The 14,909-nt window shown below is 34.6% G+C and overlaps 1 protein-coding gene across 2 annotated transcripts in view; it reads left to right on the plus strand.

The window, feature by feature from the left end:
* The window catches only part of ELP4 (elongator acetyltransferase complex subunit 4), a 233,716-nt gene that overhangs the window by 167,433 nt on the left and 51,374 nt on the right, over nt 1-14,909 (plus strand). Inside the window, exon 10 of one of the 2 annotated variants that reach the window (XM_081241480.1) lies at nt 7,678-8,677. The exons of the other annotated variant lie outside the window; for it this stretch is intronic. Coding sequence (XP_081097606.1) covers nt 7,678-7,761 — 84 coding nt within the window. The 3' untranslated portion in view covers nt 7,762-8,677. Of the gene's footprint in view, nt 1-7,677; nt 8,678-14,909 lie in introns of those variants that run through there. 2 annotated transcript variants of the gene reach the window in all.

Genomic DNA, 14,909 nt, shown 5'->3' on the forward strand with positions numbered 1-14,909 from the left:
CCCTTCATCAATTGTATTCATTTTGTTAGTCAGTTGAACTTTTTTGGTTTTGACAGTCACATTCTAATTTTCCATGTCTTCTAATTGATTCTTTTCCTAACAGCCCGTCTTATAACATTTTGAGGATATTAATTCTACTGTAAAGTCATCTTCCATGTGCTTTATAAACTATTTCATTAGCTATAAATTCTGTTTGTTGAGTATCCATAGTTACTTGTATGATTAAATGTTTAGTGATTCTTGATTAGGCTTTTGTCTTTGTTTTTGAGATGAATGTGGATCATGTGTGGATCTATTTCTTTTTACTGTAGCCTATCTTATTCTTCCTCTGGGGTCAGAGGGGATGACAGGATTTGTTCCCAGGTGGAGAATGCTAGTTATTTTCTTCTGGGAGTGGGTTTCTTTGTGCCTTGGGAAATTCAGTAGCTATCTGGGGTCATTGTCTTAGTTCTTGAATTTTATTTTTAAAGAATTTCTTAAAAAAACTAAATAAGGGCTTCCCTGGTGGCGCAGTGGTTGAGAGTCCTCCTGACAATGCAGGGGACATGGGTTGGTGTCCCGGTCCGGGAGGATCCCACATGCCACGGAGCGGCTGGGCCCATGAGCCATGGCCACTGAGCCTGCGCGTCCGGAGCCTGTGCTCCGCAATGGAAGAGGCCACAAGAGTGAGAGGCCTGCATACCGCAAAAACAAAACAAAAAACAAAACAAAAAAAAAAACTAAATAAAAAGAATTTGCATCAGTAATGTAGACTAGTAACTCTGTGATTTATTCCTGTGTTCTCTTTGTTTTTATTAATCTGTTTTCTGATTTCTCATTTGTCCACCTTAACAGTATCTTGACTATTTTCTATTCTGTTCCTTATGCTTAGTGTTATCCTCTGGGCAGTTTCTTTCTTTGCTCCTGATACACAACAAAGCCATTAAAGAGTTCTGTCTTATCTCAGATGTTTTTCATATAAGCCCATGACATGTAACTCTGATATTTAAATTTAGATCATTTAGATTTTAAAATTTTAGCGGCATGCAATTCAAGGCATAATTTTAAAAACCAGTTCTCAGTCACCTACAAGTGTATTATCCACATTTCAGGTTATCAGCACCAAAGATTTCAACTCTTTATTGACAATGTCGCATCATTTCCTTAACTTAGGACCCTATCTTTTATATATTACATGAGGTATCTAAAATAGTCAAACTCATAGAAGCAGAGAATAGAATGGTGGTTGTCAGGGACTGGGGAGAGGAGGAAATGAGGAATTGTTGCTCAATGGGTATTAAATTTCTGTTATGCAAGATGAGTAAGTTCTAGATATCTGCTGTACAGCATAGTACTTATAGTTAACAATACTGTATTGTACACTTTAAAACGCATTAAGAGACAGATCTCATGTTAAATGTTCTTACCACCCCCCCCAAACAAAAAATCACAACTGAAGTATACAAGGAAATTTTTGGACATGATGTATATGTTAAGTTCTTTGATTGTGGTGATGGTATTAAGGTGTGTGCATATGTCCAAACTCATCAAGATGTATCCGTTAAATGTGTACAATTTCTTATATATCAATTATACCTCAATAAAGCTAAATAAATATGTAAATAAAATGCTTATTTACTATAATCTGTCCAGCTCTAGAAGAGAAAAAGTTATGTTAATCCCAGTAAGGTATAAACTGGTGGGACTTTTTGTTTGTTTTGGGGGTTTTTTGTTGTTGTTTTTCTTTGTTTTTATTGAAGTATAGTTGATTTACAATGTTGTGTTAGTTTCAGGTGTACAGCAAAAGTGGCGCTTTTTTAAGTTCTGATTTCAACTAGCACCTGAATTGAATTCTCTAAGAAGCCCTAAGAGAGGGTAATTGTGTTTCCCAGCAGTGGGAAAGAAGATTTAAGCAATAAAGTTACAGAATCCAGCTAACTTCTAACTTCTTCCTAAGAAAATCACAATAAAAATAATGCTAGAGCACATTCTGAATCAATTATACTTTTTTCTTTAAGCTGCTCTTTTGGATTATTCATGCCTAAGGTCTTCACTGTTAGTATAACCATTTGAATAAGAATGCAAGGAAAGTTGTTACTAGCATTTCCAATTTTGTTTGAAATTAAAATGCGATTTATTTCCCCATTTTCCTTTTGCATACGAAATTAAAATGTAGACTTTTCTTTGGCAGCACATCCTTTTTGTCTTTAAAACATTGAAACATAATTCCAACTCTGTGAAAGGGGGTCCTTGATTAATTAACTTTATTAGATTTCCTACTATTTAATAATTCTATGATCTATATGTCCTATCATTGAATATTTTCAGTACGTGAGTCAAAATCATTTGAGTGATAGAATATAAGCTCAAAATGGGCAATTGCTGATGTGGGGTTCACCCAAAACCTAGTATCCTGAGTAGGAAAACATCATGCATACAACAACTTGGTGCCAGTTGGGAATAAAATTATGGAAAGCCATGTTAGGACCAGATTAGAAGTAATCCAGGATTTTCGATCCAAGGGTCTCTGTCTCCAAGAAAAGTCTTTGGAGGCCGATTAAGTTTATGCTGAGAATGGGGAAGCTGTCTCCAGGGAGGTGTAATGCCTACTGCAAGAGCCAAGTAAGTGTTAAGTATTAAGTGCCTGGTATGTGCAAGTGACTGATACTGAAACTCTCTAAATATGCTCCTTGTCTCCAAGAAGGGGTTTATCATGGTAATTAATATACCGCATGTTGGTGTTTGCAGACATGGATTTTAGTCCCAGCTCTGCCACTTACTAATTGTCCAACTTTAAGCAAGTATCTTAGTTTAATTCTGAGTCCCTTTTTCCTCATCTTGAGTAAAAGGGGTAATAAAAAAAACAAAACAAAAAAAACAATACCTACTTTGTTCTAAGTATTAAATGATAAAGTACATGTGAATTTTCCATTACAATAACTGGCACATCTTAAATATTCAATTTATGTTACCTACAACGTGTCATTGCTTCTAACAATCTAGTTTGGGGAAGCAAGATTTACACCCAGGCTAAGTCAAATGCCGATTCAAGATAATAATAGATTAAATTATTTGTTATTATTAATATACCAGGAATGCTATGGGAAATAAGCCTTCTCTGATCACACTGTATAAATAATATACATTGTGCACATTCTCTCAGCAAGCTGTTGCCTTCCTTGTACTTACCACAATCTTTAGTCTTTGTTACTAGCTTGAAGTTTTGTTACTTTATCTGTCTTCCCCACTTCAGTGTAAGCTCTTTTAGTGCAGGGGTCACCTTTCTTATTTATTCCTTGCATCCCCAGCACCCTGATACAAAGTAGGTATTCAATAAATATCTGTTGAATATATGGATTAGAGCGGGGAAATTATTGTTGATTGACCAGAACTATGAGAGCAATGATGCGGAGATGATGTTTGAAGTGGATCTTGAAAAATGAGCAGGATTTGGATGGCCAGCCAGAAAGAGACAAAAATGCATTTTGGGTTGGGGCTGAAAGACAGAGGATAAGTTAATAGGCATGAAATAAATAACTAAAACACAGTGAGTAGACACAGTGATTCAGAATGGGGGCATTTAGTTTTAAGAAAAAAGAGGTCATTAAATAAACTTTTCACACCTCTTCATTTTACAGATAAGAGAAGTAAAACCCAGATAGTGATAGAATCAGGATTAGAATTCATGTCTTTTCTATACCATGTAACTAACAGAGCTTGCCATGTAATAATAATGATTAGAACCCATGACTTTAGGCTGTCAGCATCATGAAGGAGGCATTAGATGAGGAGGTAACTATAAGCAAGAAGCTATTTCGGAAGCAATTGTGATAATCCAAGCCCGAAGTTATAGGGAAGCAAAAGACAGAGCAAGAGGAGACATGTTTTATTATGTTCTTTTAGACTGGATATGAATATTTATGGTTACAGTAATCATGGGGCCAAGAAGAAAACTGGTGATGGTAGACGTAACACACTGATATACTCTAACTCAAAGGATATTATATTAAACTTGGAACCATATGTAAATATAAAGAGCAAAATGTACTTTTATCTGTAGATACTCTTTTCAAAAAGACAAACAGGTTTCATAAACCTAGGGATAATCAAAAACTTATCTGGTATACTTTTGAAAATGAAGACACTGTGTGTGCTATGTGGTGTTAGGTGCCCTCATAACAAATCATACACAGAAGAGCCATAGACAAATAAACCTTTCAAAAGTGGGCTGACGGTTTCTGACAGCAATATAAAGCCATCTTTCAGAGCCAGTAATTCAGTCAGACCCATCTGAATCATTTCCTCCATAAATTGTCTTTAGTGGGAATGTAAGAAAAAGCACTAGTGAACTAATAATTATCTCCTCTTTGTCAACAGGGTAGCCCAGATTAGGAAAATGCCACCTTAAAATTAATTCCATCTCTTTTTTAATATACCTGAAATTATTCTGTTCTTTCATTTCTTAAAATATAGCACATTCGTGTATGATCTGTTTTTCTTCTGTACGTATGGATCCATATGTACCTCAGAATTATTTTAGACTCCCTCTGTAAGTCTTTAAATCAAATATTTTGACCAAATTAACCACATTAGTCATTTATTTAATAGACTGGTAGATACAGCTCTAGTCTATTTATTATTTTCCTCCACTTTAATAAGAAAAAATTATATAATGAATTAAATCATAAAGCTGCAAATTAAAAACTGGCCCATACTACAACTTCATATTAATAATGCAGCTGATGAAAGTAAGTATCAATAACCTAAAGATGCCTACTGCTAGGGACAAAGGTGACATTTTACATTTTTATTAACACTTGTAATTTTCTCCAGCTTGATTTCTTTTAGGCCAAGCCCAATTTCTTCGAAACCATGGGTCAGTGAGCTCATGCTGATTCTCATATGAATGATGGGCTTGATTTTGCAAAGATATCACCAACTATCAATACCTAGGTCTTGCTACCATTATGAACAACCTAGAATAGAACAGTGTGAATTTGAATGCATTATTTCCTTTAATTTCACTAACTATGGCAATCCTGGACACCATCAGAATTGTGTATATTTGTGAAGCATTACATTTTTAAATGTTATTAATGTGGTAGTAACAAAATAGTATAAAACAACCAACTATTATTATACATATTTGTTATCTTTCTGTATTAAACTTCATAGGCAGAAAAAAAGAATACACTTTAAATGGTCTTTAATAAGGTAAAGTTTTACATTTAGTAAATGATCTCTTATAACCTAATGTAAGTTTAAGAACAACAGGGTTTCACCAGAATATGATACATATCTGCTTTAGTAGCTTTTCTACATCTGCCCAAAGGAAAACAATATTATATTAATAAATCATAAGAGGCTTCTAATAGCTTGATAAATAAGTACATTTAAAATACAAGTTAGAAAAGGATTTGTTTAAATACTTTAAATAAGTCTTTGTCATACTATTCTAGTGATGTCTAATACAATTTTCATTTTTAAAAGATTTTGTTCGAAATTTAATCTTTGAAAATATTAATAACAGCTTACAGCAGGTAAACTATAAAATAACACTGGATGCTGTCTATTTAGTTTCTGGTTGAAAAAGCACAGCAGTACTTTAGTTCATTACCTTTGAAAAAAACAGTAACAAGATAATACAGCTGCCTCTGATTAAGATGTAAATTCTTTCTAATTAGAATGTAAATTCTTACATTTAAATGAAGACATCAATTGTCAGGATGCCATATGATATCTTATTCCACCTTGCCTGAATGAAGCCCTCACTGCTCATCTATGGCACTAAAATAGTTTTGCAATCCCTTTGTTCTCTGATTCTTGTAATATTCTCTCTTCATGTTCCCTTTTCACATTGCTTTTGTTTGTTTTCCCCCTTGCATCTGATATTGTTGTGCCTTGGGATTTTGCAGAAATTTGGAATGAAAATTGAGTTCAGTCAGTGCCAGTATTTGCTTGTGCCTCAATTACTTCTGCTGAATTTTCTTCAATGCAAATCAGGCAGGTTGCATAAAGTGGTGCATGTATTTGAAATAATTAATTTTCCGTAAAATGATGGATCAAGTCCAATCAACCTTCATGAAATCTAAATAATAGAATAGAGAATTAGAAATTAATTAACATGTGTTGTTAATACTTTACAGTATAAACTACCAATAGTAAGTTTTACTATTGATTCTAACTTTTTCTTTATTAAATGTTGATGAAAACCTTCTGTCTCAATCATTTCTTGCCAGAAATATGCTAACAAGGAATCCTGTATCAATAACACTGAAGCAGAGCTTTCAAAGATTCCATCAACAATTAACCAGTGAATTGAATTATTCGTGCTTCTCTTTACTGAGCAACAGTGAAAGTTTTATCTTGAATAATGTACACTAATTTACTGTTATATTAGATGAGGCCATGAGCCTTTGAGCATAGTATCATATCTTTTACATCATGTTTCTTCAACCAAAAGAGGGAGAACTTTAAAGGCAAAACCAACTCAACCAGCTTTACAGTGCTAGGAAAGGAGAAATGTAGAAATTGAAAGAATGCTTTACAGATTAGAAGGGTGCCTCCCTTGTTTTTTTTAACTTTTTATAATAGAAAATTTCAAACATATACAAAAGTAGAAACTAATATAATGCACCCTTATGTGCCCATCAACCATCATCAGTCATCAAAGAACCAACAGGGAAACAAAACATACAAACTTGAAATACTAATGAATAACATGCAAATGAGAGAGAATAATGTGCATTAGAAGCTAAAATGCACGTGGAGAATATGAGTGCTATGGATACTTAGAGAAGGAGATTAGTTTGTGCTGAATGGGCAAAGAAGAGAACGTTCCAGGCAGAGTGGAGGTGGCATAAGAAAAGACTTAGAAATGAGCACAGTCTGTGATAGTGTACAAGAGATAGGCATGCTTTGATCAGAAGTTTCGTGTTTGTATGTAAAAGTAGTTAAGTTTGGTAAGATGGAAGGATTTGAGAGCTAGACAATGCAGTTTCCTACTTATTAGCCAAAGAAGTATTTTAGGTTTTGGAATGACAGCTTCGAAAATACCTTCTCCTTGTCCAAACAAAAATTATTCCTGTTGTAATTTAAATTCTTTTATTCTTTGCTCATGATGTTCACAAATAGGATGACGTTTCTGGTGACTAAAGAATGAACTGCAAAGAAAAAATTTTCTTGTCTCTAAAGTAGCTAATTAAAAACAAATGTTAGTGGGCTTCCCTGGTGGCGCAGTGGTTGAGAGTCCGCCTGCTGATGCAGGGGACGCGGGTTCGTGCCCCAGTCCGGGAAGACCCCACATACCGCGGAGAGGCTGGGCCCGTGAGCCATGGCCGCTGAGCCTGCGCGTCTGGAGCCTGTGCTCTGCAACGGGAGAGGCCACAACAGTGAGAGGCCCGCGTACCGCAAAAAAAAAAAAAAAAAAAAAAAAATGTTAGTAATAAACCTGTAATTATTTGACTATGTTGCATTTTACTTGATTTCTCTACCCAGTATAATCAAGAGAAATATCACTGTTGTTATTCATACAGTCACTTGAAAGTTGTTTAAAATCACAATATAATTGTTTTTGCACAATTCCAAATTTGTGGTATTTTTAACATACACTATTGCTTTACCATAGTTGTTGTAAAAAAATTACCACACATTTAGTGGCTTAAACAATACAGATTTTTTTTTTTTTTTTTTTTACAGTTCTGGAAGACAGAAATCCAAAATGCGTCTTACAGAGCTAAAATCAAGGGATCAGGAGGGCTGAGTTCCTTCTGGAGGCTCTAGAGGAGAATCCATCTCCTTGCCTTTTCCAGCTTCTAGTGGCCGCCTGCATTCCTTGGCTCATGACCCCATTTCTCCATCTTCAAAACCAGCAACACTGCACTGAGTCCTTCTTATACTGCCATCTCTCTTCTACTTCTCTCTTTCACTTTTGAGGGTGCTTGTGATTACATTGGGCTCACTGGGAGAAACCTGAGTAATCTCCCTATTTTAAGGTCAACTGATTAGTAACCTTAATTCCCCTTTGTCACATAAAGTTACATATTACAGATTCCAGGGATTAGGATATAGACTTTATTCTGTCTACCATACATTTCTTTCATATTTGCTCATCAGTAGATAGACCATAGAGTTTGATAGACCATAGAGACAGGACCATTTCATTGGCTCAGAAAAGAATTCTTTCTATGATTTAAAATAAACTAACACTTATCATTTTAGCTGACTTTGAGAAAAAGAAAAAATCTCAACAATTGCACAACCAAATATAAGCACTTTTACAAAATTGTATAGTAAAATCAGTCATTGTAGACATGGCCCAAAAATTATGTTTCAAAGAAGTGAGTAAGAAGGTGGCATTTTTTGAGTACTTGCTATGTGGAATTATAATAAATATTTTAGAGATATTATTGCCTTTTAATCTTTTTTTTTTTTTTTTTGGCCACATCACACGGCATGTGGGATCTTAGTCCCCCAACCAGGGATCTAACCCACACCCCCTGCATTGGAAGCACACAGTCTTAACCACTGGACTGCCAGGGAAGTCCTATTGCCTTTTAATCTTTAAACACCCCTATAATTAACTGTATTTTCCTTTTAATGATAAGGAAGCTGAAGCTGGAAAGCTTTAGCTAACTTCCTAGATGACACACAGAGAGACCCCACAGCCTTTGTACTACACCATGCTGAATTCTATAAAGCATCAGTTGTATCCATCAATCAAAAAACACTTTCAATATTGATTAGGATCAAGGCACTCAAAGTATTATGGAATCAACAAGCAAGTAGGAACTATAATCTCTGCCTTCAAAGAATTTGCAATCTAGTTGTAGAAATAAGGCAAAAACACATGGGAAAGTAGTATAGCAGAGTGTTTTAAGCATGCATTTGGACAGCCTTGGTTTAGAATCCTTGCTCTTTTACTGCTTAATCTTTTACTACGTGGGAGACTTGGTTTCCTTTCCTGCCTCATAGGGTTGTTACACAGATTAACTATACATGAAATTACTCAGCCCAGGATCTGGCACATAACAAGCACTCAGTAAATGATAGCTGCTATTATTGTAATAAAATTCTAACAGTGCAAGGGCTGAGTTAATGATTACTGAGTCAGGTGATATAGGAGTTCAGCAGAAGAAAAGCTAATTGTCAAATGAGTGATTTCATGTTAAACTCGCAGGTATATATACAAGGATTTCTTGTATTTATGAATATCATGAGTGGCAGTACAGTGTAGTGGTTGAGTGCCCTAGCTCTGGAAAAGAATGCCTAGTTTCAAATTTCATCTCTACTAATTTGTCTGTGCCTCAGTTTCCTCATTTGTAAAATGGAGATGAATACAGTACCTACATCATAGAGCTAATAAGAGGATTAAATGAATATGCAAAATGCTTAGAAGAGTATCTGGCATATAATAAGTGCCACATAAGTGTTATTATTAGTATAAGGACACACCTTGTATAGCCCATCCTCAGTGATCCATTGTAGTTGACAGTGATGGTGAAGAATACATGTGGTCTCACTTTCCCACAGCCATATAGGTGATTTGCACAGCTGGACAGCATCACCAGTAGAATGACATTGTACAAGGACACATCATGTGCCTGCAATGTACCTAGCAATATGTTCTGAGTATTACAAAATAACAAACACTCTCTATTTCTATAAACTTCCTTGCCTAGATGAGGAGACAAACTGATGGTAGATGAAATAGAGACTGAATGCTAAAATGAGGGTAAACTGACTCCACCTGCAGTAGGAAGTCAGAGAAAAGAGCAATCATTACAGATCCTATCACCTTACTAGAGAAAGTAGGACTTGAACTAGGCCTGGAATAATGGTTGGGATTTTAATTGACTGGTGAGAAGATAATGGATAATTCTGAATATAAGACTGGAGTCTCATGCATATTTGTACTAACCTTTCCCCCCAGCTTTTAAATAAATAGCTGCAAAGAAAGGAAAAAGTGAATGAGGAGGCCAGGAATGCCATAAACCCATGAAACCATAAATAAATGCTTGTCCTATTGAAGGGATTTAAAAATAAGGGATCTGTGGATAAAATTTAGGGGTTCCAGGAACTTGGGTGGAAGAGAAATTTACATATTTATTTTCACGTACCTCTCACTGTAATTTAGTATTTTCTTAATTATGAATATAGGCAGCAAACCACAGTAGCATTGGCAATAACCAAGGCTTCATTAATAGAAATCACAGATTTTTGCATATGAGTTTACATATAAGTTTATAACTATGCAGATATCTCAAAATATCATTTATACTCCTTTCCTTTCCTAGATATTAGTCCCACTGCTCTTCTTGTTATTTAAGAGTTAAATTTTTTAAAGCAGATATTGCTAGATCAAAGATGTTTATTATTTGATAACATTTAAATGCAATTTGTTTCCTTTATAATCTAATGTATTTTATTTTTTACATTTAAAATCATTATTCTGAAAAGGAGTTCACTGGCTTTACCACATTGCCAAAGGAATCCATGGCACTGAGATAGTGCTTCTATTTATGGACCTGAAAATACATTAGTTTTCTTGATAACCATATCCATAGTTGACTCATTGAGCTTGCAATCAACCAAAATCCCTTTTTTGCGTGTTAGTTTAGGCTATATTTATTTCCTAATATGGGCAACTAGCGTTACTACCCAGCCAGTGGCTGGAACTACTTGACAAATATCATGAAATTCTTAGAGCAACATTTTATAAAAATTTCTGCATACCTAAATATAGAACTTGATATTAACTACCTGAGGTGATATCTTATAAGGTATTTCCTTATGCAGATATATCTGCCAAACAAAATTTATATAGTTCTTTGTTTCTAGTTTTATTGAGATATAATTGACATATAACATTGTATTAGTTTAAGGTATGCAATATAATGATTTGATAGATATGTTTATTGCAAAACGATTACCACAATAAGTTTAGTTAATATCCTTCACCTCACAGTTACAGTTTTTTTTCTTTTGATGTGAACTTTAAGATCTACTCTCTTAGCAACTTTCAAATATACAATACAGTATTGTTAATGCTAGTCACTATGCTGTCCATTACATCCCAGAACTTATCTATCTTATAACGAAGTTTGTACCTTTGGCCACATTCACCCATTTCCCCTCACCCCTTGCCTCTGACAATCACCAATCTGTTCTCTGTTTCTATAAGTTCAGTTATTTTAGATTCCACATATAAGTGAGATCATACAGTATTTGTCTTTATCTGACTCATTTCACTTAGCATAATGCCATCAAGGTCTATTGATGTCACAAATGGCAAAATTTTCTTCTTTTTATGGCTGTATAATATTCCTTTATGTATATATGCCACATGTTCTTCATTCATTCATCCATCAGTGGACATTTAGGTTGTTTCCATGTCTTGGCTATTGTTTAAAAAAACAAAAAATGCTGCAGTGAACATGGGGGTAAAGATATCTCTTCAAGATAATAACTTCATTTCCTTCCAATATATATCCAGAAATGGAATTGCTGGATCATGTGGTACCTCAATATTTTATTTTTTGAGGGAACTCCATACTGTTTTCCATAGTGACTACATGAATTTATATTCCCACCAACAGTGTACAAGAGTCCCCTTTTCTCCACATCCTTGCCAATCTCTTATCTTTTTGATGACAGCCATTCTAATAGGTGTGATGTAGTATCTCATTGTGGTTTTGATTTGCATTTCCCTGATGGTTAGTGATGTTGAGCACATTTTCATGTACCTGTTGGCCATTTGTATGTCTTGTTTGGAGAAGTGTCTATTCAGTTCCTCTGCCCATTTTTCAACAGAATATTGGTTTTTTGCTATTGAGTTGTATGAGTTCTTTCTATTTTTTTTGAATATTAACCCTTTGTCAGATATATGATTTGCAAATATTTTCTTCCATTCTGTAGGTTGCCTTTTCATTTTTTTTGATGGTTTCCTTTTCTGTGCAGAAGTTTTTGGTTTACTCTAGTCCCACTTGTTTATTCTTGCATTAATTGCCTTTGCTTTTTGGTGTCAAATCCAAAAAACCATTGTCAAGACCAATGTCAAGGAGCTTACCCCCTATGTTTTCTTTTAGGAGTTTTATAGTTTCAGGTCTTAATTTCAAGTCTTTAATCCATTTTGTTGATTTTGGGTATGGCATAAGATAAGGGACCAGTTGCATATTTTGCATGTGACTGTCCAGTTTTCCCAGGACCTCTTATTGAAGAGACTGTCTTTTCCCCATTGCACATTCTTGGCTCCTTTATCAAAAATTATTGACCATAAGTGTATGGGTTTATTTCTGGACTTTCTGTTCTGTTCCATTGATCTTTGTGTCTGTTTTTATGCCAATACCATAATGTTTTGATTACTATAGCTTTGCAATATAGTTTGAAATCAGGAAATGTGATGCATCCAGCTTTGTGGTTCTTTCTCAAGATTGCTTTGACTATTTAGGGTCTTTTGTGGTTTAATACAAATTTAGGATTGTTTGCTCTCTTTCTGTGAAGTATGCTATTGGAATTTTGGTAGGGATTGCACTGAATCTGTAGATTGCTTTGGGTAGGATGGACATTTTAACAATATTAAGTTTTCCAATCCATGAACATAGAGAGTATCTTTCCATTTCTTTGTATCTTCTTCAGTTTCCTTCTTCAATGTTTATAGTTTTCAGTGTATAGATCTTTCACCTCCTTAATTAAATTTATCCCTAGGTATTTATTCTTTTTGATGCAATTGTAACTAGGATTTTTTTTTTATTTCTCTTTCTGATAACTCATTGTTGGTGTATAAAAATGCAACTGATTCTATATATTGTTTTTGTATCCAGCAACTTTACTGAATTCATTTATAGAACATTCTAACAGTTTTTTGGTAAAGTCTTGAGGATTCTCTATATATAATATCATGTCATCTGAAAATAGAGACAGTTTTACTTCTTCCTTTTTGATTTGGGTGCCTTTTATTCCTTTTTCTTGCCCAACTGCTCTGGCTAAGACTTCCAGTACTATATTGAGTAAAAGTGACAAGAGTAGACATCCTTGTCTTGTTCCAATCTTAGAGGAAACACTTTTCACTTTTCACCATTGAATATGATGTCATATATGCCCTTTATTTTGTTGAAGTATGCTCCCTCTATACCTATTTTGTTGAGAATTCTTTTTATCATGAATGGATGTTGAATTTTATCACATGCTTTTTCTGTATCTATTGAAATGATCATATGATTTTTATCCTTCATTTTGTTAGTGTGGTGTATCACATTGATTAGTTTGTGGATATTGAATCATCCTTGCATCCCTGAAATAAATCCCACTTGATCCTGGGATTGTATGATCCTTTTAATGTATTTAGTATCTGCAGATATCCTGCCAAACAAAAATTATATATTCTTTTTTAAAACGGTGGTACTTTTTGGTTTGTTTTGTAGTGTAGGAGATAGAGAAGGGCTGTTCTGGTTATTATTGCTGTGTAACAAACCACCCCAAAACTTAGTGATGTAAAAAAATAATTTTATTACATCCAAGGTTTCTGTGCGTCAGGAATTTGAACAGGACACAGCAGTTATGCTCCATATATGCATTGTGCCATGATGTCTAGGTTCTCTCTCAGCTGGAAAAATTTGATAACTAAAGGTAGGAATCAACTAGGAGCATTTTCACTCACATGTCTAATGGTACATGCTGGCCGTCAGCTGGCACTACAGTTGAGGCTGTCCTTTGGAGCACCTGTCTGTAGTCTTTCCATGTGACCTAGGCTTCCTCATGACTTGGTAGCCTCTTCTTACCTGATGGTTGAACTGATTAGATGGCACCTCAGAACTCCAAAAGCAAATGTCCTAGAAAACAAGGTAGAAGCTGCCTGGCCTTTATGACCCATCATAAAGGATTACATCTGCCATACTCTATTGAGAAACAGTCACAAGGCCACCCATATTCAGGGAGAGAAGAATTAAACCTGCCTCTTGATCACACTGATACAAGATCACATTGTACAAGAGCATGTGGAATGGGTAATGTTGTGAAGTTATCTTTGGAAAATATAATCTGCACCTGTAAGCGGGTGCAAAACTGTGGTAGTTTAAAGTATTTGAACACATGGTCTGCGGTGACACAGTTTTTGTGGAATGATTATAGATGAAATGTCATTTGTCTAAATAACTCAGATTTGAAGTTGAGTTTTATAATTGCTATCTATTATTCTAGTAACAAAATTTCTCAATTTATTAGGGTTTCAGGAAGTGTCTGTCTCTTTTCCAAATTTGAAATTTTTGTTTTTCCAAAAAGGGTAGCTATCTGTGTTTATCAGCAGAAGGTCTGAAAGCCACAAGTGTTATCTGACACATATAATAATGACAGAGGTAAAAAATGTTCCATATTTTCTCCACTAAAAGTTTTGATGTATAAAGGAACCATAAGGGTGCATTGTACAGTGTGTGGATTATATCACAGTATATCTTTTTAAGAAAAGGAACCATATGTAAATATTGAATTCTAGCTAATGATATACATGCCAAAGTGATTAGAGGTAAAGTGTACTGGTGTCTGCAATTTACTTCAAAATTCACCAAATATAAGATGGATTGGTAGGTAGATAGATGTTTAGAAAGGTGATAAAGCAAGTGTATAAAAAGGTTAATTGTACAATATAGGTGGTGTGTATCTGAGTGTTCTCTTAAAAAAATTCTTTCAACTTTTCTATACGTTTGAATTTTTAACAATAAAATATTGGGAAAAATCAGGAGACACCACTACACAATCACTAGGATGACCTTAAAAAGTTTGGGTTTTTTGTCTTTTTCAGGTATTCTCTTCATTAAGAGTTCTGACATAGTTTTGATGAAATGGGTTAAATTATATTAACTACTACATGACCATTTTTATTCAAGTAATTGGATAATTACTTGGTAATAGAGAAAGCAGAAGGGAAGCGTTAGACA

The sequence above is a fragment of the Mesoplodon bidens genome, assembly GCF_964165515.1.
Source record: "Mesoplodon bidens genome assembly, chromosome: 7".
NCBI classification, from domain to species: domain Eukaryota; kingdom Metazoa; phylum Chordata; class Mammalia; order Artiodactyla; family Ziphiidae; genus Mesoplodon; species Mesoplodon bidens.